Here is a 24,218-nt window from a genome sequence, read left to right as displayed (position 1 = left end):
CGCTGTCGCCTCCCTCTTTCCAAGGAAGCCCGGGGCCTGATGAGTCACACCAGAACAACAGCCCGGTGGAGGCCGGTTGGAGGAGAGCCGTCAGGTGGGGCCTCCCTCCGGCACCATGGTGGCTGTCAGGCGTGGGAGGCACAGTTGAGGAGGATGAGGGAGAGTTTCTTAAGACACAGAGCAAAAGCCATGTGGATCCTGCAGGTGGCATCTGTTTTAACTCCAACCCAGTCTAGCCAGGTTGGGGGCGAAGGGACACAGGACTCTCCTAAGCCGCCTTGGAGCACGTTCTTAATCCTTGGCTTCAGTGTTTCCACTCCTGCTGCCTCATCGCCCAGAGTTCTGTCTGGACTTGTCTGAGGAAGTTGCCAGACACTCCATCCAGCTGGAGGAAAGATCTCTCTGCTAGACAGCCTGCTGCTCCCCGCTGCCGCCACTGCCACCGCTGTCCCTCCCTCTCCATAAAAGTCAGGAGCGGCGCTGGCAGAGTGATGGGACAGGCTCCACTCTCTACCCTCTGCCTAGGAGTCTAGAGAAGCTCTCGCAGGAACCCCACCTTGCCCCTCTGGGCAGCTTCCTTGGAATAAGGAGGAAAAGCTGTGGAGCCTGGGGATTGGGAGGGCAGAGAGGGAGGAAAGAAGTCGGGGCAGGGGACTGATCAGGCTGGGGCAGGCAGCCTGAGGTTGACCACACGGAGCCTTAAACAATCACAGGGCCCCAGCAGTGGCTACAATGAGCCTGACCTTCAACTTGCCTCCCTTTGCTCCTCTCCACATCTCCCAAACCCAGAACCCTTGCCCAGGTGGCTGAGACTGGACTCAACCAGCCAGTGCCCATGAATAAGGAGGTCAACTCGCCCTGTGCTCCACCTGCAGAGAAGCAGAAGTGGAAGCAATTTCCCCAGGACCTGGCACCCCACTTACTGGGGAGGCAGTGGCTGACGCCCTCCTGTCCCAAAGAGGAGGGGTGGGGGGTTGTCCGCCCTTCTCCCTGGGACTCTTCAGGCTCCTGAATAGCACCTGTGGGGATCCCAGTCCTACCTCACACTCCGAACAAGTTTTAACCGCTAATGATCAGGGATTCTTCTTTCTAGAGAGGACGAGGCCGGGGGGCAGCGAGAGGCACTGTGATTCAGGATGACCAGCTCTCCTCCTTCCCTACAGGGGACAGAGCATGAAAGAGTAAGGAAGCCAGCAGTGTGAGAGGCTGGAAGTCTGAAATAAGAAGGAATTTTATTTGTGATATCAGACTTGGAATAGCTGCCTGGGGGAGCCTGGGAGAGGGCCTTGCTAACGAGCTTTCACAAGACAGGAGAGATTTCCACTGGACTGGGAGAGAGCAGGAGGACAGACCCAGCGACTGGGTGGGGAAGTCTGGATTTAGTTCCGACACCAGGATCAACTGGCTGGGTGAACTCAGCCGTTTAACCTCTCTGAGAGATAAAAAAACGATATGTGAAGAGGACAGAAATAGAGATGCTTTGTAAAGTTATAAAAAAAAAAAAAAATGCATTTTACAGCGTAAAGGCTGGAGACCAAAATAGATAATAGGATTCCCTGAACATCCCGAAGAGGGAGAAAGTATGTTAAAAATAGAAAAACTGAAATACAGAAGAAAGAGGCTCACAGAGCTAGTCGGCACTGGGACCTGGGTCAAGCAATCCTGTTCACTCCTCCAGGGATTTATTTTCCATCTGATCCCTCTGCCTTGTGTTTTCCAGAACCATGTAAGGGCCGAGCCAGGAAGGCGGAGTACGCGAACGCTCAGAGGCTCTGTCCCCTGGTCCCCGCCCGGCTCAGAATGGAACAGAGGAGTCCCTGGCCGCGGGCTGCAGAGGTGGACGGCTGGCCTGTGGTCCTGCTCTCCGCCATCTGCGTGCTGCTGGCACCCCCGGCGGCCGGCATGCCCCAGTTCAGCACCTTCCACTCCGAGAACCGGGACTGGACCTTCAACCATTTGACCGTGCACCGCGGGACGGGGGCAGTGTACGTGGGGGCCATCAACCGCGTGTACAAGCTGACGGGCAACCTGACCGTCCAGGTGGCTCACAAGACGGGGCCGGAGGAGGACAACAAGTCCTGCTACCCGCCGCTCATCGTTCAGCCCTGCAGCGAGGTGCTCACGGTCACCAACAACGTCAACAAGCTACTCATCATCGACTACTCCGAGAACCGGCTGCTGGCCTGCGGCAGCCTCTACCAAGGGGTCTGCAAGCTGCTGCGGCTGGACGACCTCTTCATCCTGGTGGAGCCGTCCCACAAGAAGGAGCACTACCTGTCCAGCGTCAACAAGACGGGGACGATGTACGGGGTGATCGTGCGCTCTGAGGGCGAGGACGGCAAGCTCTTCATCGGCACTGCCGTGGACGGCAAGCAGGACTACTTTCCCACGCTGTCCAGCCGCAAGCTGCCCCGCGACCCCGAGTCCTCCGCCATGCTCGACTACGAGCTCCACAGCGACTTCGTCTCCTCACTCATCAAGATCCCTTCCGACACCCTGGCCCTGGTCACCCACTTTGACATCTTCTACATCTACGGCTTCGCCAGCGGGGGCTTCGTCTACTTCCTCACCGTCCAGCCTGAGACCCCCGAGGGCGTGGCCATCAACTCGGCCGGAGACCTCTTCTACACCTCGCGCATCGTGAGGCTCTGCAAGGACGACCCCAAGTTCCACTCCTACGTGTCCCTGCCCTTCGGCTGCACGCGGGCCGGGGTCGAATATCGCCTCCTGCAGGCTGCTTACCTCGCCAAGCCCGGGGACTCGCTGGCCCAGGCCTTCAACATCAGCAGCCAGGATGACGTGCTCTTCGCCATCTTCTCCAAAGGGCAGAAGCAGTATCACCACCCGCCGGATGACTCCGCCCTCTGTGCCTTCCCCATCCGGGCCATCAACTTGCAGATCAAAGAGCGCTTGCAGTCCTGCTACCAGGGCGAGGGCAACCTGGAGCTCAACTGGCTGCTGGGGAAGGACGTGCAGTGCACCAAGGCGGTAAGAAGGGCCCACCCGCTCTACCCCTGAGGCGGCATCTGGCATTGCACACCCCTTTGCACACCCTGCCCGCAGACCACCAATGGCCTGAAATGAGAGAGGAGCTCAGGCTCACGTTACCAGGTGGTCCCCATAATACAGAGTCTGATGATACCAGATACTTGAGGCGTGTTTGTTGATCCGCGGAGTCATTCCCAGTGTATAATCAAGGGCCTCTACACCACCAGCCACTGTTGTAAGCACCGCGGGCTTCAGAGGTGAACCATACAACACAGCTACTTGCCCTCATGGAGCTTTCATTAGTGAGGCAAGACAAATTCATACCTAAAGTATGTAGTCTCTCAAATGGTGACGATTGCTATAGGGAAAAATAAAGCACAGAAGTGGGGAGAGGCAGTACCCACGAGGATTGGTTCATTGAGAAAGCAGCATTTGAGCAAAGAATGAGGAAAGTAAGCTATGCAGGTATCTGGGAAAGCATTCCAGAGAGAGGGAGGGAGTAGCTCTTGCCGAGAATGCAGGGCATGCCTGGAGTGTGTGAAGAAGAGCGAGGAGGCCACTACAGCTGGACCAGAGCATGTGGCAGAAAGAGTGTTTGGAGATGAGCCCGTCAGAGAACACAGACCAGATCCTGTACATACAGGACCCTGTAGGCCACTGTACAGCCAAGTGAACGGGTAAAGTAGGCAGGTAGATATGTAAGCTGGAGGAGAGAGAAGGGAGTTGAGCTTGACTGATAATTTGAAAACTGGGGGAAAAGAATTGGGCAGAGGGGAAAAAGGAGAAGAAAGGGAGCTTGGGGTCCAGACCTGAGGATGGCAGAGACAAGAAAGTCAGTGGCAAGCACTGTCCTGTCAGAGGGTCAAGATGCTGCCATCCAGGTGGTTACCATGATCCACCCATTCGTCCATCCATCCATCTACCCATCCCTCTATCCATCCATTCATCCCTCCCTCCAGCCATCCACTTAACAAGAAGGTATTGAAGATCTCCCAAGTGCCCAGCTGGGGATGCAAACATAAAAAGACATGATCACAACTTTCAGATATCTCATAATCTAATGGGAGAAAAAGTGAAAGAAAAAATAGCTGGCAGTGTAATATAGTGCCAAAGAGTTTGGGATTCAGGGTTCAGATTCTATCTGTGCTACTTCCTGGCTTCAGGAGTAACTTAATATCTCTCCATTATCATCTGTGAAATGGGAATCATAATGCCTACCGCGTGGGATGATCAGATACTATGTGGCAAGATTAACACCATGCCTGGCGTGTTAGGTTGAGCATTATTAGTTAACTGTTATGCATGTGACAAGTGCTAAGATAGATTTCTGTGCAGAGTGCTGTGGACACTGGGTCGGCAGCCTGGGAAACAATCTGAGACCAAGTGACCCATACGGCTGCCTTCTGAGCACCCTAAATGGAGGGTGTCTGCTACTGGGACCGAAAACCTCTTCTTAAAGCAAAAAACAAATCATGCCGAGCATATGCTTCTGTTCCTACCGTCAGTCGCTTGGTACAATAGGATAGTAGTTAAGGCCATAGGCTTGGAATTCCAACAGATTTGTATTTAAAAATCAGTCCTACCACTTAAAACTGTGTGACTTTAGGCAAGTTATGTACCTGATCTGAGCTGTATTTTTTTCATTTTTAAAATAGAAATAATAGTAGTCTCTTTTTTTTTTTTTTTTTTTAATGGCAGTGGGGCCTAAGAATCTGTTTTTTGTTTTTTGTTTTTTTAAATTTTTATTTATTTATTTATTTATTTATTTATTTTTTATGGCTGTGTTGGGTCTTCGTTTCTGTGCGAGGGCTTTCTCTAGTTGTGGCAAGCGGGGGCCACTCTTCATCGCGGTGCGCGGGCCCCTCACTATCGCGGCCTCTCTTGTTGCGGAGCACAGGCTCCAGACGTGCAGGCTCAGTAATTGTGGCTCACGGGCCCAGTTGCTCTGCGGCATGTGGGATCTTCCCAGACCAGGGCTCGAACCCGTGTCCCCTGTATTGGCAGGCAGATTCTCAACCACTGCACCACCAGGGAAGCCCAGTAGTCTCTTTTTATGGTTATTATGAGGATCAAATGGAACAAGTATGTATGAGCACAATACCTGGCCCATAATAAGCATGTAATAAATGACGGCTATAATTATTAATATTAGTTATTAAAGAACCAGTTATTTGCTGTTATTTTACCTTTATAAAATGAGGAGGTTGAGCTAGATATTCTCCAAAGTTCTTTACAGTCCTGAAATTCTATAACCTACGGCCCCAACCAATCAAGAGAAGTGGAGAGGAAATGCAAGGGTTAACTCCTTGCAGAGTCCAGCCTGGTTCCCACTGCCCAGAGGGGGCCTTGTCAGAAGGAAACTGCTGATTCCTGCCTGCTTCTGAGCCAGAGGGAAGAGGAAGAGCCGACACCCTTGTGGGGCTCCATTGGCTTGCAGAGAGACAAGCCCGGGCTAGTAACCAAAGAGCAGCAAAGTCACTGGGAGAGAGGTGACAGCGGGTGGGATCAGGACCCCAGGGGGAACAGCCCCTCACTCACCACCCCTCCCTCAATCATCACTCTTCTGCTGCGGCCTTGAGAGTGGAGGTGGAGGTGGGGCTGCAACAGGAGGGGCCCCTTAAAATCCTTATAATCTAAGAAGTCCCAGACCTGGGGACCCAGAGACGTTTTGGTGGCCTCAGAGGGGGTTAAGGAGGAGTGAGAGTAGCTGACGTCCCGGAGCTTAATTTTAACGTGATCTCTGGACTAACATGGAACTCTCAGATAAAGGATTTGAGCTCTGTTACAAGAAAAGAAATGAGGAAGGGGACCATCACTCATTGAATCACAGCTACGTCCTAAAGGCTGTGCTGGGCAGTTTAAGGGTTATCTCACTATCTCAGTTTAAGGGTTATCCTCAATATGACCCTATAAAGCAAGGATTATCATCCCCCATTTGACAGATGGAAAGACAAAGACTCACAAAAACTAAGTAAATTGGTTACACCCATACAACCATAAATGACACAGCAGGGATTTGAATTCAGTTTAGCCCATATGACCTCTGAGTCCAAACTCTTTGCATTTAGCCGTGTTGCCTCTAAGGAAAGCCATACACCAGGCTCTCCCTTTCAGAGCAAGAGTAAAGGGGCAGCAGGTGTTTGGGAAAGCTGACGATTTAGAGACGAGAGAAGGAAATGCCAGCCAATCCCAGGGGCTTAGGCTCAGAACAAACCGTTTCCGTCACAGTCTGGCGATTCTAGAGTCAGGAGGGATGTAGAGAAATTCAAAATCACTGGCAAATTTCTGACTTCTGTCATCATTTCTCAGAAGCTGGCTTGGTTTATGCCTGAGCCCAGGCTCTGCAACCTTACCGGTCCCTGGAGACAGTGGGAAAGAAACTGAAGAACTTTCAGAGCTGAAAGGCAGCTTGACGATTACCTGGTCTAATCCTTTCCCTTTACAGATGAGAGCATTCAGACTCAAAGAGGGTATGTGGTATATCAAGATAACATAGCTGGCTAGTGGTAGAGACAGGACTACAATCTAGATTTCTTGATTCTTTTCAGGACACTTGTGCCTCTGGTATAGGGATGAGAAAGAGAAGTAGAAAATGTAGAAAGTGGTAGCTGATTCCTCTGACCTACCTTTCTAGGGAGCCTGAAATTTCCATCATTTGCTCCAGGGATGTGCTGGTGAATCTTAAATGGATGGCTATATGCAAGCAATGGTAGTAGTAGGGAAAGGATTGGGATGGGAGGATCTTGATTAAAAACATTTGCCAATTTCCGTGGTGTAAATACTCCCACCATAGATAATTTCAAGGCACCAGTGTGATGTCACTGAAAGCAGAGATAGATGTACAGGCATTCCTCATAAGCTGGCTCTAGTATGCCATTGCTTCACTCCCTTCCTGGGAAGCTTATCCCTTCTGCCGTGTGGAGCGCCATATAATCCAGAGTTCAAGGTCATCCTTAACCCAAAAGTTAGTTTTCTTTCCTAAAGAATAAACACACACACACACACACACACACACACACACACACACACACAAGGGTAGCACCACCACTCAGTTGTAGGAGCAGTAGCTCTCTACAAAACACCAAGGAATCACAAGACATGAGCCTCTGTTCTCTTTGGATTTGAACAGGGAATGGAAGAAAAGTCCCTGGTTTACCCAAAAAATCACATTTAGCTTATAAATCAGTTCTTCCAAGGAAATGAAGCTGTCAGGGAACGACACATCAGCTTGCTCTTTCCTGGTGTGGATGAGGGGAGAAGGGTGATGGGAACAGGTCTCTCCATGATGCTTTCTGTGCTTCCCACGACCGTCACTTCCTTCCTCCTCGAGGATGCCTTTCCAGACCCAGGAGGAACAGCTGCCACAGGGCTCAGGGCTCTTTCTGGCCCAGAGTCTGCAACCTTTGCCCACAGGATTCCCTGTTGTGCAATCAGCTGGGATGTTTCGGAGGATCCGTCGTAGCCCAGCCCCAGGCTAGACAGTGTGCAGAGAATGCAGCCCCCTCGCAGCCCCTGTCCTCAGGAAGCATGCAGTCTTTTTTTTTTAACTGAATGAGATCTTAGAAATCATCAATTTAACAGCCCCAAAGAGGCTGTTACTGATCACATAGCCACATAGAAGAAGAGCAGAGACTGGAATTCTTTCTGTCCAGCTATTTTTCCACTTGCTCAAGGCGATGTCCTTTCAAGGTGCCCTAGTCTCTTCTGACAGAGAAGAGACTTTAATTTTTTTTTTTAATTTTTATTCAATGACATATATTCTTTATACAAGCATACCCCCACTCCCTGCAAAAGGCTGCTAACAAGAAGGACACCTCCCCCAGAATCTACCCGAACGTCATTGAAGACCTCTAACGGACAATGATGAAAATTGTGCAACTTAACGGTCTCTTTGCATGTGTTATTTCCTTTTCTCCCCAGTGATTCTCTCACAAAGGTGGGCAGGTAGTATGACACCTGAAGAAACTGAGATTCATGTAGATGAAGTAACTTTTCCAAAGTATAAGGCACTGTTCAATATTAAGATAACCCTTTTTAATCTATCCCCAGTATGGGATGTGGTGAATAATGGAATGACTGAAAATTCCTTATGCCCAAAGGCAGGCCTTTGCAGTCCAGGAAACAAATAAGGAACGCCACCAGGCTGGTAGGAATCCTGTGATGTTGCCTCTAGACTGAATCTCCACTGTCTAAATAGAAAGACCACCACAAATGGCATGGTCCACAGGGACATGTAAATGACCAGGAAATGAGTTTGAGCAATCAGCTTTGCAAACTGTCGCTGGTTGTCTTGGCAGAAAAGTGAGGGTGATAGCAGGTAAGGGAGAAGAAAGCTGCTGGTTCCTCTGTCTGGTTTCACAGGAGTCAGTGTGGGGTTCATGGGTCAGCCGTGAGATATTTGTGTGTGCAGTATGTGTTAGGCCCCTGAACTCCATGCCTGAACTTCTCTGAGGCCTGGTGTCCTGGGGCTGGTGGCCACGGTGGGTGGGCTGGTGTGGATCAACTCGGCCCTGCCTCCGCTGCTAATCACCCCAGGTCCCTCCCCTTCTCTCCAGCCGGTGCCCATCGATGACAACTTCTGTGGACTGGACATCAACCAGCCGCTTGGAGGCTCAATTCCAGTAGAGGGCCTGACCCTGTACACCACCAGCCGGGACCGCATGACCTCGGTGGCATCCTACGTTTACAATGGCTACAGCGTGGTGTTTGTGGGCACAAAGAGCGGCAAGCTGAAAAAGGTAAGAGTCCATGAGCCTGGACGCCCCGATGCTGTTCAGCTCCTCGGCTGAGAGCCTCTTCTGGAAGGTTACTGTTGATGGAGATTTAACTAGAGGCAACTCAGTTTTCTTGGGTCAGGAACAGTTAGAGTGGGGAGAGTTGGTAGGGGTTAATTTGTGGCTTATCTTCTAGCTGCTTCCTCTACCCATTGGTCAGTGAGTGTCTTGGTAATGTAAACATATTTCAATATTGACCAAACTCCAAGGAATTAGGAAGGTGCATCTGTCTAAAGGAGAAAAAAAAAAACAAAACACTATCTCCAAATCAAGTAGAACTGATTTTTTGATTATCTATATTATGAATCACCCACATCACAAATCCCTCCCCATAGTCTATAGAGGTGATTGTACTGATCAAAAGTCTTTGTTGAGTCCAGAGCAGCTGCTTGAAGCACATTATGGGTCTCACTTCTCAGCCGATGGTGGTGCCTCTCTGGGATGGTATATGGTGCCTGGATAAGGGGCCGTTCTCCTGTCTTTCCTCTTCCTGCAATCGCAGTCTCTTCCCTGCCCCTCCTCCCTCACCCCCAAGATCTGAGCTGACAGGAGGAAGTAGGCATCTTATCCTGTGCCTGCTCTGAGCACCTCTGCCCATGGGAGGGCACGGGCCGTCTGGGGCTGGAAGCACGGGAAGCCTCCTGCACGGCGGGCTGAAGCCGGCAGCTTGTACCTGCTTGTCTAGCACTTAAGGTGTAGAGACGGAGCACAGTCTGGTTTATTACGTGGGATTACAGCAGCCACGTTCTTTCCAGTCCCTGCTAATCCCTTTTTCCCAAGCTCACCCTCCTGCCACCTTTCCCCAGTCCTGGCACCTGCGGATCAAGGCACAGGCCAGACCTCACCGCATCTCACCCTTTGATGTTGACATCAGCCCTGTGGCTCTTTCCTCCTAATCCAGTTAGAGCCTCAGGAGAGATGTTGTTTGGAAATGTAGAAGGAGGGTGGCAGGGAGGGAGCCTGAGGAAGAATTTCCGTGTTCTGCTTGTTCTGAGTTGCTGCCAAAGGAGGTGAGAAAAACTGGTCTGGGTTGATGTGGAGACGCCTTCTTTCTCATAATACCAAAGCCCTTTAACCCTTTCCTCACTCTGTGGAGAGGTGCCTACCTGTACCTGTCCTGTGCCCTCCACTTGGCCTGGGACTGTGGGCCCTGGCTTGGTTTCAGGTACGGAAGAGTGAGGATGAGTGTGGTCCCGGCGTTTGCTTTCCCAGAAGTGGAGAGGGAAGGAGTTGGCCTTCTGAGATTCCACTAAGATTTAAAAGTGGTGTACTCTAGAAAAGAGTCTGAAATAGGATATATATATATATATATATATATATATATATATATATATATATATATATATATATATATATATATTTAAAACTGAATCACTTTGCTGTACACCTGAAACTGATACAACATTGTAAATCGACTCTTCTTCAATTTTTAAAAAGTGGTATATTCTATCAAGACAGGGTTCAACTTGGACCCCTGAGGCTGGCTTCTTTCCTGCAGGGTTATCTATACAGCTGGGTAGATTGTGACTTGCCCAGGTACTTTGGGCCAAGGGGCCTATGGGAGTTGAAATCCAACCTGAACTCTCCTTGTCAAGCCATATGCCCTAGGGTATAAACATACCCCCAGAGGAGCTCCTCGAGCTGACTCATCTGCCCATAAATACCACCTGTTTCTCAATTGCACAAAGGTTCTGTAGGGCCAGCAGGAGCCACAACTAAACTGGTGCTCAGCATTTTCTCCTGTCCTTCCTGCACCTTCAGTCACTGTTCTGGATCATTCCTGTGATTCTGTCTCCTTTATTCTCTTGAAAGTTCTGTTAAAGGCAGGGGTCATGCCTTGTTCATATTTATTTCCTTCTTTCTGCCTCATCCTTTCACCAAGTGTTCCCACCTGGGATGGGCCTCAAAACTGTCTTGAAAAATAAAACCATTCTCTAAGGAACCTTAGAGACCATCTAGCCCAATACTAGTGTTATTTGGCAGGAAAATTGAGGCCCAGAGAAGAAAAGTGACTCGTCCAAGCTTAGAGATGAGGACAAGTTGCCTCTTGTCCTGACATCCAAGTTGACACCTGTTTTACTTAAAGAAGCAGCCACGGAACCCCGGGGGTGGAGGCTGAGAACAGTCTTCAGGTTCAGGCTTGCTGCAGGGTTCAGCCAGGGGCTAGGGCCTCCATTCTCTTCAGCCCTGGATCTGAGTTAGGGAATTAATGTTTGCCAAATGGATGGACGAGGACTGAATAAAGGAAGAACCACCTAGCCAGGCTCAAAGGGCCCTGGGCTGACCGTCCCATGTCTCTCTGCGTCTTGTGCACACAACACAGTGGGTTGCTTGGGGCATCTTTTCAAGCCACACACTCAAGGTAGCCAAGTTCTCTTAGCCCTGTTGGAACCCCAGCAGACAAGTTGCTAGGGAGGCAAGTCAGAGGGTTCAAGGGCAAGGCTGGGGGCATGGCTGCCCACAGCTGGTTCCAACCTGCAGTTGTCTTCTCCTTCTCACTCTTCACTTCGATATTCTTTAGTTGTTTCTATGAGCTCATAATACCCCTCCTTCTCCTCTGGACGACTCACCCTTCCTTTCCACCCACACGCCTTTGAGGCACCTGATACTAAAGCCGGGCTCCCACTGGCCTCCCATTTACCCAGAGAAACGGCCCATGAGGAATTTATGGAATGTCCCCAGGAAACCCTGCCATGGTCCAGGCCGCATAGCTCTTTCAACACAGGAAGGGAAAAAAAACCAAAAAAACAACTAGCCAAGAGTTTGGAGAGGGGAGGGAAGCAGGGTGCGTCAGGACCACTCACTTCTTCCCTGCCTAACCAGGCGTCTGTCAGACTGTGCAGCCTCCATCCATGGCAGTCCATAGGACAGGATGTCCCCGAGTGGGGACGATTAGAGGAAGCAGAGACTCCCTAGAAGTGGCAGGACCACGAGGTGTTGTTCTGTGCTGTGTCACATACTTGCTCATACCTGCCCTCTGCTCGCCAGGCAGAGAACAGTGCAGACGAGGCCACCGCCTTCTGAGCCACAAACATGCAGAGGGAACAGGCAGAATAAGGACGAGACCTTAGAACCAAGAGGTGTAACACTTGCCTAGACTAAGGACCAGTGCATCAGAGGTGATAAGAAGACAGGCCAGGATTCACCACAGGGATGGAACAATTCCAGAAAAATCAGCTGCCACAGTGTGATTAACCTGGAGGGCTTCATGGAGGAGGAAGCTTACTAGGATTTGCTCTGAGACTGAATGAGACAAAGTGATGAGTTGGGGATGGGAGAGAAGGGCCCTCTAGACCTTGGGTGCCACATTGAGAAGATGCAAAGCACGTGCCAGGAAGGTCTAGAGGGCGTGGAGGGGCTTGGAGGACTTGGCGAAGTGGAAGCCAAGGCGTAGAGTACTGTGAGGCTCAAGCCCTAGAGGATCAAGTGAAAAGGATCTTGGGATTTTCGCTGACCTTGTGAGCCAACTGTGTGATCCACTGATAGCAAAGTTAATTAGTCTTCACCACACTAACAGAAGGTCATGAGAAGTGGAGGCTCCACTTCCCACGGGAGATAACATTGTAAGAGGGCTTAAGCCAACTAAAGAGCCAGGTCAACAAGGGCTGCAAGGATGCGGGAGCCATGCTGTATGGAGAATACTTTTAAAAGGATGTTAACCCAAGGGAAGAAGAGGAAAGGAGGAGATGAATCTTCACAGCCTGTGATTTACTAAGCACTTATTATGTGTCAGGTGATATTCTAAGAACTTTATATCTACTAACTAATGTTTATACAACTCTATGGGGTAGGTGCTATTATCACCTCCATTTTACTGATGAGGAAATAGAGGCCAGAAAAGGTAAAGAAATGCGTCCAAGAGCCACATGGCAAGTAAATGGCAGAGCCAGGGTCTGAACCTTGATCGTCTGATTTCACAATCATGCTTCTCCACTAAGCTGTGCAAGATGAATTAAACTTATTCAGTGTGGCCCCAGAGGGCAGAAGAAGGCCAACAGGTAGGAGTTCCTGTAAAATAGTTTTCCGCTTAATAGGAGGAAGAAGCTTCTTGCAGCCAAACTGTCCCATAATGGAAAGAGTTGACTCAAGAGGGAATGAGCTCCCAGTCAGTGGAAATACTGAAGCAGAGACTGGGTGGTCACCGATCAGGGAAGCTGTGGAGAGGCACCTGCACCAAGCACATGACCTTCCCACTTATGCCGCCCCTATTTCTCTGACTCCCTCAGTAGGGGTGGGAGATAAGGGAGGGCAGAGAAGGGGAGCAGAGCGGGGGAGGCCAAGGCACCCTGGGGTGGGCTTTGAAGTCATGGCTGGGTTCACGCTGGCCCTGGATGTGTAGCAGAAAGCCCCTGAGGGTCAGCGGGGAGGTGCTTGGCCCAGACGGGGCAAGGCAGGACCCAGAGGATGAGGGCAGGCAGGCCTGGGGCAAGATGCAGGGGAGGGAAAGCAGGGCCTTCTGGGGCTGGGCACGGATGACTGTGCCGACATCCCTCCTGGCCAAGGGCAGGCGGCGGGAGTCCACGTAGGAGATGCCTGGAGCTAATACCAAAGCACACGAGGAAGAGTAGTGGCGACAGGGACTACAGACTCATTTAACACGACTTCCCAGGTTGAAGGGAGAGGTCCAGGAGGCAGGTCGTGGGGCGTGGGAAGGGGCCGAGCTGAGAGGGCAGAAGACCCTGGGGCCAGGAAGCAGGACTCTCTAGGGTTTGGGACAGAGTCCCATTGGATCCTCCCCTCCATCTGCAGCGCCTCAGCCCTGGCTTCCCATTTCTTCAGGCCTCCTCTGGCCCCTCGACCCCAGGGCCTCACAGCATCAGGAGGTGCTGGCTCTCTGTTCTCTCCCGCAGTCCTGCCACCGGAAGCCTCTCCCGCTGCTCAAGGCCTGGTGACATGTCCCTCACCTTGCCCCTTCCAGCACTGTGAGTAGCGCCCTCCTCAGACCCCCTGCCGCTTTGCTCCAGTAGCATCTGGTGCGGGAGCAGCTGCTGAATAACGTGTCCACTTCTCTTGAGATCCACAGGTCCTGGAGGACAGGGGCCCTCTTTTCCATATATGTCACCCATGCCCAGAGCCAGATTCAGTGTCTCTCACACATCAGTTGCTCATGAAATTTATCTCAAATGTACCTCCTCCAGGCCAGAGACCTACGTGCACGCATTGGAAGAGAACCAGACACCAAGAGTGACTCCTGTTGACGTGGCTGGTTTGCAAAGGAAGGAAGTTAGGATGTGGTGGATAGGTCTGCGGGGGAGGGGGAGGGTTGGAGGGTGGCCGTGGGATGAGGAGTCTAGGAAACAAGAGAACTGCTGTGACAGGAAAAGAGCCTGTTTTCTGGTTAACAGTGTTTGGAAGAGGGTGGGGTGCTGCTCTCAACAATGCCGACCAAGCTGGGAGAAGGGAGCCGCGTTTACACTGTTGCCCGCAGATCCCAGGAGAGTGTGGCCAGCTATCTGCCTCACCTGCATCAGAGGCAGTTTTGCCTTCAGCAGAGAGGCAGGTACAGAGGCCCAGGCCACCCCTCCCCTGCCACCCCCGCCAGCCCTCTGTTTATCGGACTCCTGGACATTTTCGCAAATCCACAGAGACTTAGCCTTTTCAAGGTCTGGGGAGCGCCGGGACCTCTTTTGCCAACACCTTCTTTCCCATTAGCTAAGGCAGCCACCAAAATGCCTGTGAAATTCTTGAGGAAAATCCTTTCTGCCTTTCCCTATGGGACATACCAACCCAAGGTCTCCAGTGCGCAGCTCACAGGAAACGCTGCCCGACGTCCCTTCCCATTCTTATTCTTCTCTTTGTAAGCTCACAAACGATTTACTGAGTCAGGCCAGGAAAACTGTGAGCTTCTTGCAGTAGCAGCTTAGGCACTGGAAAGAATCCATTGGGAGCACCAAAGGATTAACTCTCCCAGGCCCTGGGGTTATTGCTCAGTTACTTGATAACACTGATTATTTATGAGATATCTTTCCATGGTCCTTTCCATCCTCCACAAATACTTCAGCTAAGTATGGCGATGGTTCCCTGCATCTCCACTCCATTTTACAGATGTGGAAAACTGAGCCACCGGGATGTTAAATTAAATATCTTGCCCAAGGTTACATGGCCAACCCATTGGCAAAATTGACATTGGCATTTATACTTCCTCCCAAAACATGCACGGAAGTTCCTAACCTGCTACTTGGCTCCCTTGTGGGGTGGAGTTGTCTTGGCGAACGGAAAGCCAAGTTGGATGCAAAGCTGAGAAACATACCTTTCTCGCCGTGCCAACACCACCGAACAATAGCCACTCATTCCTCGGAGTGGAAATGATTCACTCGTCTCTCATTGTGAACCCTGGATTGAGTAAACAGCCAGGGCTGCAGGTCTCATTCTAGGAGACCTAGCGGCTTTCTTGGGACCTGTGACCGCTGAGCTAATGCTCTGAGTCCCTGATGCATCTCAGCAGCTCCGGGGGCTGGGGTAGTGGGCAGCAGATGCCCTCTCCCCCTGCCCCAGGGCCTGTGCAGAGGAGGTGGGCTGGTGGCTCAGAACTCACCACCACATCCCTAGTAATGACTTTGGCTCCCTGCCCAGGCTCCTGCCGCCAAACTCGCTGTTTGTTTTGTTGTTTTATAGGCCTCTTGGGTCCCAAGAACTGGTCTTCTGGAAGCTGGGAAAGGCAGCATTTGGTTGGCACAGGGAAGGGGGCATATTTACAGAATCCTTCCAAACCCCCTCCCCTGACCACCACATCCCCCTGCTTGACCATGACAGGTGGAGAGAGAGGGTGTGGGTTTCTATCCAGAGCCCCAGCTGACCCCAGGGAAGAGCCCCTGAAAGGGAGAAACTAAAGATGCATTTATGTTTTGCACCTTTTGTGCGGCTCCTGTGTGCTTCAATCTTGGATAATCCCTGTGTGAGGAGTCAGGCTGTGTGCTCAGCATGGTGCTTTGCACTCCAAGAGGGAGCCCTTTGGAGCTCAGGGCTTTATCTCAGGGCAGGTGAAGCACGAGCGTAATGATTCAAGCTCACAGAATCCAGGTGACCCAGATAGGCTCTGTAGAACGTTTAAGAGGCCAAGGTGCTAATGTTTACAGCGTGGTCATCTTTAGGAAAATACAGACCACATAGATGCACATCCTTTTAGGTCATTGAGTCTTGCCTGCTTGTGGATACAGAGCATGGACATATATCTCGAGGTTGGACAGAACCTCCAAAGACCAGCTGGTGCTGTCCTCTTGTCTTCAGGTGGGAACCTATTTGCATAACAAAGAGCATATGAGCTTACAGGATGCAGTCCTGATACCAGTCTATTCGCTGTGTGACCTCTGAGCTTCAGTTTCCTCATGTGTAAAATGAAGACAGTTATAATACCTGCCGCATGAGATTGTAATGAGGATTAAATGAAATCATTCATTCTTGAACGAAAATGTATTGAATACCTACTATGCGCCATTTGCTCGGTATACAGTAGTAAACAAAACTGTCAACATCGCCTGCCCTAGTGAAGATTATACCTTAATGTGGGGAGAAAATAATGAGAACGCACAACATACAGTATATTTAGAAGATAATAAGTGCTAATGAAAAAAATAGAGCATAATGAAATAATTTATGTAAAGTGGAGTGCTGAGCTTATATGCATTTAAATATCACTATTATTGTTACTTAACTTGTGAGCCTCAATTTTTTTCTTCTGTGGAGTGGGTAGTAATAAACACTTTGCATAGTTGTTGGAAGGACTAAGTGAAATCATGTATGAAAAGTTCTTACTATGGTGCTTGGCAACAAAAGTGCTTTCCATTATTATTACCAGCATCTTTGAGGCTTCCCCCGAAGCCCACTTCTTCTCTGGCTCCCTGGGGGAGTGGAGCTGTCAGATCAGCCTCTTTTTTAGTGACATGTTTGCAAGGTCAGATGGAGGAAGAGAATCCTGCCCCTTGCCCCCAGCCCTGTGTCATGGGAAAAAAAATACTTAGAAGACTAGACCAGCTGCGCTGAACTAATCTAATCCTGCTGGACACCGGCATCCAGCTGCATTAGTCACCAGTGAGAGCTTTCCGAGTCCCATATCACCAAACAATAGGTACTGACCCCTCCTCAGGGCCGGGCTGGGGGAAGTGGTGGTTTGGCTCTTACGGCTTTGCAGAATTAACTAAAATGGGGCCATTCTCTGCCCTTTGCATGTTCCCAAGCCAACCATGATATCCTAGGGCTACACAACTCCACCTTCAGTGAACTGTGTGATCTTGGGCAGACCTTAGTGTCATCAGCTGGTCCACTGACGCTACCTTGCAAGATTGCTATGCATGTCAGACTTGGGGGATATGAAGTACCTAATATAGAGCCCAGTGTGTAGCAGATGCTTAATAAATGGCAGCCATTGCTGCTATTACCATTATTACTGTAAGTGTGACTCTACTAGTGTTATTGCTACCACTCCTATACCATTACCATCCTTTTCTAAGGACCCAGATTCCCTTGGTTTCCATTAGCTCACTAATCCCATAGCATTTTAGGATAAACAGGAAGGATTGAGATATTTCTCTGCTCCGTGGCAGATGGTGATACTGAAATTCACAGAGATTATGGATTATTATGGATTGCTTAGGATCACAGGGTAAATCAAGGGAAGATTGGAATCAGAGCTACAAATATCTCAGGTGGAGATGGTGCAGCACACACCTCAGTCACCTGTATAGTCCAACAATGATGAAGCTAAAAGCTTGCAGCTACTTGAACTTCTCTTTCCTTCCTGTTATCATGTGTCCTTCTGTCCAGAGAAGCAGGAGATATATGGAGATGCAGGGTGCTGAAGGTCACCCTGAGGTTCTGTCCTTTAAGTTTCTTCCTGGGATTCTGTCCCTCTCCTGGCCTCAGCCTCCAGAAAGGTTTCTAGGCTTCAAGATAGGGCACAAGTTTAGGAGCTGGTGCCTCTGGGATTGTCCCAATCAGCCATCACTCTCCAAAACCTCATTGGATTTCAAAGGCTACTGACACCAGCTGGGCGTCCCCACCTAACCTGGAAGGGGCAATAGTATCAGCAGCCTTTAGTAGCAAATCAGGAATTCTCACACTTCTGTGTTCAGGGGTGGATGAGAGTGCAGCCAAGGAAGGAGGAGAGGCCATGGAGTCTGGACCCTACAAAGGGGTCAGCCCCACCCCCCAGGGGGAAGATAGACTCCATCACACAAGGTCAGGAATGTTCCCCTGATTTTAATAACTGGAAAGGCCCTCAGAAAACTAGTCCAGCCAACAGACTTTGAGCAGGTGAGATGTTTATTGTTCTATTTTGTGGATAAGACAGCTGAGGCCTAGAAAGGTTAAGTGATCTGCACAAAATCATCCAGGTCCTTAGCAACAGAAGCAAGATAAAATCCAGGTTTTTAGACTTTACTTTTGGGGCCCTTCTCTCTGTGTCATATGGAAGAACGTTCCCTCTGCCCAAAACCTCAGGCTGACCTCTGCCTTTCCCTAGCATGCAAGCATTCCCTAAGCAGAACCTAAAATTGGTCTGGGGATCGTTCTCTCCAGGGCAAAAGTCTAGCTGAGCTTCCTATCCCAGGCCTGGCCATGCACCCTTGGTCTGGGGTGCCCAGCATCCCTGAGCCCTCACTGTAGGTGACTTGAGGATCTTTCTAGAGCCTGGCCAGCAAGGAGGCCTGCTTACCCACAAAATGCTTGCCTTGGGGCTAAGAAGTTCTGACAAGTCAGAAGAACACTGAATTGGGAACCTCAAGTTTTACATATGAGTCCTTTTTCTAGGCATGCTGCTTTATTTATTTATTTATTTATTTATTTATTTATTTATTTATTTATTTATTTTGCAGGGAGTGGGCCTATTATAACTTAGACACTCACTATGTGCTAAGCCCTGAGCTACGTATTTTTTTAGTTAAGCCTCACAATACCCTTGTAAGGTAAGGATTAATATTACGTCCATTTTCCATATAAGCAAACTGAGGCTCAACAAAGTTAGGTAACTTGCCGAGTCACATTGCTACTAATTGGACAGCTGGGATTGAAATCTAGATCTCTTTGACTCCAGACCTGGGCTTTGTGAACCACTAACTTTGAGCACTCTATCTTCCTTCTCTAAGATTCTGTTGGTCCCTCTGTAACCCACCACCTGCCCTACAGAGAGCTGCAAAAAGATGCAGGAGAGAAGAGTGGTAGGCCTAACTTTGCACTCTTTCCAGCCAAAATCCCCTGGAAAACCGGGACGTGGCAGCTGTCACCTCGGCACACGCTGCCTTGTGTCACTCCCCTCAGGCCTCCTCCTCCCCTTCCCACCCATCTCAGCCCAGGCCACAATGGATGGGGTGGCAGCCTTTGTGCCACACACAGTCCCCAGCTGACTCCCCTTTCTCCAGGCATCATTGTTTGCTGTGAGCTTTCTGAAGGGGAGACAAAGGAGTGTTACTGACAAGGCCAAGAGCTGCCGTGTAAAGCGTGGGGCCTGGGCCCATCACCCGTGCATCCCTTGGAGGCCCCAGGCTTTCCTTCAAAGACACTGTCTGGGATCTTTTGTGTGCCAGTCATACCCATTCAGAGCTGGCCGGGCAAAGGTTTCGGGTGGGGGAGGAGGACACTGAGAAATGGACTCATTCTGATCTGGCAAAATTGGAAGAGACATTTAATGTAATAGTTAACAGCAAACCACTGCTGGGGGGATGGGCCCGGATGCTTGTTCTCTGTTTATGGAGCTTATGCAATTCCATCAATATTGATGCTGATGCCTTTGATTCTGACACTAATCATTGCTATGAATTAAATTTGCAGCCATATAATTAAGATCGCTATTAATAGGGCCCTTAGCTAAGGGCCCTACGATGCGGCATATCTTTTTCTTGATAGAAAATGGCATCCTTGGAACTCTGCTAATGGGGCGCACCTGGGATTTGCCAAGAATGATGTGAAAATTATACATTCTATATTTGTATTGGGCCTTTACTAAAATATCAGCAAGCAAAGGTGAGGCTGGAGGGAAGGTTGCCCCTTGCCCAGAGCTGTGGGCAGCAATTAGGTATCTCTCCCTCTCTTTGAAATCTTTAGGAAAGGATATTCCAGAGCCAATTTGGTTGCTTATGGTCCAGGGTCAGACAGCTCAGAGTCAGGAAGGTCTTCTTTAAGTCTAACCTTAACCTTAGGCTAAAAGACTAGGTACTCTGGTGATTTCTTTCTCAGACTTTCAGGTGGCTATGAGCCAACTGAGGGAAGAGGAATGCCTTGGTATGCCCCAAGCTTGGTTGGAAGGGGCTGAGCCAAACCCCTACTGATAGGCCCAACTGGCCTCATTTTTAGGTAGATGATTGGGCAAGACCCCCACTCACAACTGATTCCAAGGGTTCCCATCCAGAGAGCGCCGGTTAACCTCACACATAAAAGAGCCCACTGCTACACCTGGTGGGAGAGGATGAGCGCTCTCTCATGAGGAGGTGCTTTCCCAGGTAAATCTGCAGCGTATTTATTTACTGGGGAGCCCAGGCATTTATTATCATCAGGCACCCAGGTCAGCGCTGGAGACTCAATGCCCCACTCACCCTCTGAGTAATCACGCGTCATCGTGCACACAAGGGTCCTCTAGTCCTTTTCTAACAATAGCACACGTGGTGACACCCCCCCCCCTTATCACTGGGAATAATATGCACCACTTGGCATAAGAGATGCACTTGTCCCTGCTCTTTTGACTGTCAGACTGAAAATAATTTTTCCTCCAAATCATCATTTATTGATTTTTTTTCCTTTTGTATTTTTAAGTCATTGTGAGAAGACAGTGGTTTGAGTTCAAGTCCTAACCCTACTATGTATTAAGTTTGTGATCTTAGCTAAGTTATGTAACCTCTTGGAAACTCAGATTTGAGGGTTCTCATCTTTAAAACAGGAATAATAATATCTACTTCATAAGGATTATAATGAGGTTAAAGAAGTATCTCAATTGCTTATCATGGGCCTTCCACACATAATGAGATTCCTCACTCCCCTTCCTCTTTCTCCTCTCACATACACCCAGATGCAGAGGACGAAAGGCTCTAGCTCTCCGTACCCACGGTGTTCGGAAGACTGCCGCTTTATTTCCCACCTCTTCTCGGGGACAGCACATGGAAAATTAACTCTTCCAAACAAATGGTGAACTGCAACATGAATTCCAAACACCTCTGGTCTTTTCTTGCACACACTAAAAGGCTGAGCCGGGGCTCCTCACCCCACCATAGGCACCACAGTTTCTCCTGTTTGTCTTTATTCTCAAGTAGCCCAGGGTTCTAGGTGGACTGAATCCATCCTTGAGTTCAGGGCCCAGAGCTCGAGCACCACTCCTAGGCGCTGAGGGCTTCAAGGTACGAAGAAAAGGGCAAGGGCGCCGTAGCCTCACCTGGAATGGAGGCCCTTTTCATACAGGATTCCTACTCGCTTCTGCCTTCTGCCCATACCTCCACTGTATATTTACCCTTTCTGTGTATGGGCATACTTCAAGGCAAATGTGTGGATAGATAGCAGTGGGCCAATGGCCAACATTAGCCAGAGAATGTAGAAAGCCCTCGAAAACAGTGTGCTTGGTTCAGTCCTGAAGTACCTGAATTTGCCACTAGTTAACAAACAGCTATTTTACTCTTTATGCCTGAAGTTAAGAGGGGATGGAGATTCGTGTTGGGTTATTTCTGGGGTTGCTGTTCTTTTGGTTCCCACCAAGCAGAGGACATAAATCAATCCCTTTAACGTTCAAAATTTGCCTGATGTTGGGCAGGTACCTAGTTACTCATACATGCATTCAAGCATACATCCAGCACGGTTACACTCACCCCATTCTGATCTCTTGTCACTTGCAAGATCTTGGATGATGCCAACAAAACCCCCAAGTGGACTGACCCTGTGAGGCAATGTGATGCACCCACAAATGCTTCTGCACCTCCAGTCTTTCCAAGAGTCTGCTCTGGAAGCCATAAAACACTGAGTAGCTTCAGTCTCAAACGGATTGGTGGTCTCGCCAGAGGAATGGCCACAGTCAGAGAAATAGAGGAAAAAATATGCCCAACCTCTCCCCATCAAATCAAAGAAATAAAAAATCTGTCTCCTTGGTGCCTCCCCAATATTTATGTCTGAACCCAGCAGACACCCCTGGGCTGCAGCCAGTCTGTGTATTAGCATTAGTCCATTACGCTTTTTATGATGCATGTCACCCCCACCCCACCTCCTCCCCCGCATGCCACATTTTATGACTGTCCTTTTCATTTCTGGAAAGAGCTTCACAGAATGGCAGGTGCCTGCATTTTCCCACTCTTTGGGGACCTATTTGTAGGCAGCCTGTCCCAGGCCATAAACAACGGGAGATAAACCACAGCCACTGGCAGTAAATGCATCCAAGGCCAAAGAGGCACAAAAAGTAGGGGGGCTTGGGTAAGCTTGGTGGTGTCTGTAGAAGCCCAGTTGCCAGTGGGTCTGGAGTAGGTGCTACCCACAGAAGGAGAATCAAGGGGTTGGTACAGAAGTGGATGCCACCCTCCCAGATTTCTGCAAGAGCTAGAGGGGAATCCGGCCACTGTCCCTCATTCCCACTGAAGCCCCTTGTCCCTGAACTGTGACCAGAGCCAGTAAACTTTCCAGTAAGAAGAGGATGGTTCCCTTTGGCATCGTTTTCTGCTGCTAGCTCATGCGGCTACATAGATTACTCTGTGCCACTCATGTCCCGTTGATGCTTCTAGATCTTGGAGCCACTGCCTGCAAGTGTCTCTGCCTTCTCCCACCCTCTCTCCCTGTGACGCCCCCCCGCCACAACCTCTTCCTTCTTCCCTCTCCAACCCTCTTCCCCTCCCTCATGCCCAAGACCAAGTCTTACCAATCAATCACCACTAACTTCTGCCTCATTAGAACTTCAGCCAGGATTCTCGTGGTCATGGCGGTGATATTTATTTCTTTCAGCTTTGAGCTGCATCCACAAGCAAGTCACTTGTGACTCTGCAGGAGCCAGCACCTGGAGCCAGCACCTGGAGCCAGCTTTGCTCCATAAAAGGCACCCCTGGGAGAAGAAAACCAAATTCTGAATGAATAACTAGTCTAGTGGAGATTTCAGATTCTTTCTGCACACCCAAACAGGAACCGCAAGCAAAGAATCGAGCAGAGATGGAAGGAGGTGGGTGGTGGGGAAGGACAGCCAGCAAATCCCTGAATAATTAGTGTGTTGAAGAGTTTTCTTTCTCATCAACCCCATCTTAGTGGCAGGACACGGACAGAGGGTGGAGGTGATGTTCTTCTTCTCTTCCTTCTTTGGTTTTGGACCCCGCACCAAATGGAAGCAAGTAGATGAAAGTGACGTGCATTTAAAATGTCCGTACACATCAGGCTGCTGGAGATAGTAGCTATTATACTGCGTGTCTGTATTTTTGCAGTAAGCTGCTAAATTATTTATTGCGCACTGGGCTTTAATCTCGTAAACCTGCCTGTGGGCCCCAGGCACCGGCAGCCTGAGCGCCACATAAAACACATACGTCGGGGCCGGCTGCAAGGAGCACTCCAGTGACTCTGGGTAGTGACTGTTCATTTTCACTCAGTCTTTTCCCCCAGATCAGCTCATTAACAGCAGGCAGACCCAGTGAAGAACCTTCTCATTTTTCCCTCACAGTGAACTTGGAAGTGGATTTGCATCTCGTAGTAGACTAGAGCCCCAACCTGAGCACAAAGGACCAGGGGAGCTGTAGCAAGAGGCTGTTCTAGAGTCTCTTTCCTGGGCTGAGGGATGGGAGCCTTGAAAGAGGGAGCAGATGACTCCAGGACCCCTGGATGTTGCTGGGATTGTCCGGAGCTAAGTGCCCTAAGCTGTGAGCTCCCCCCACTACCCCAGGACTTATCGAGAGACGACCCTGGACAAATCATTTTGTATCTTGGGCCTCAATTTGCTCCTTTTAACTAAAAGTGATCTCCATTCTCCTCCCTGGTTCCCAGTCCGGAAGAAGACAACTCTCTTGGTATAAATCTCCCAGTCATTCTCTGAATGCCAAGATACTAAGAACCTCCTTAAACTTACTTAATGGTTTGAGGTATGTAAAGAGCTTTCATGTAGATAGCGCCCATTTTGAGCTCATCTAGTTATCCTAACAACCCCATGGGCTGTGATCTTATGGATGAGGAAACTGGCCCAGAGGAGTCAAGAGATTTGCCCAGCATCACCCAGCAGTGACACTATGGTCGGACCCTGGATGCCCATCCTTTGTCCATTCTAGATAGAGGAGCTCACGGACTTTAAGCTAGTGTGGAAACTGAGGCAACAATCATCTCTGACACCCAAGCCACCTAGGGCTGGCCATGTAGGAGCAATGTCAACAGCCATGCCTTTGTCATAGGAATTTGAGTACGAGAAGGCTGTGCTTTCCAAATCCTGGGCCTCTCCCCTCCTTGAGTAAACGAAGCAATGGCAGGACTTGTCTGGGTTTCATCATTCCCTGTGCTGCAGCTGCCAACCTCTTATAATTCTCCCCCGCAAAG

The 24,218-nt window shown here is 49.7% G+C and overlaps 1 protein-coding gene across 1 annotated transcript in view; it reads left to right on the top strand.

The window, feature by feature from the left end:
• Nucleotides 1-24,218, top strand: part of PLXNA2 (plexin A2) — a 214,045-nt gene that overhangs the window by 23,988 nt on the left and 165,839 nt on the right. Inside the window, exons 2-3 of the mRNA XM_082434450.1 lie at nt 1,721-2,988; nt 8,544-8,726. Of these exons, the coding sequence (XP_082290576.1) occupies nt 1,801-2,988; nt 8,544-8,726 (1,371 nt within the window). The 5' untranslated portion in view covers nt 1,721-1,800. The remainder of the gene's footprint in view (nt 1-1,720; nt 2,989-8,543; nt 8,727-24,218) is intronic.

Source organism: Balaenoptera physalus, assembly GCF_965194825.1.
Source record: "Balaenoptera physalus genome assembly, chromosome: 1".
Taxonomy (NCBI): Eukaryota; Metazoa; Chordata; class Mammalia; order Artiodactyla; family Balaenopteridae; genus Balaenoptera; species Balaenoptera physalus.
This window is presented reverse-complemented; position numbering and strand designations above follow the sequence as displayed.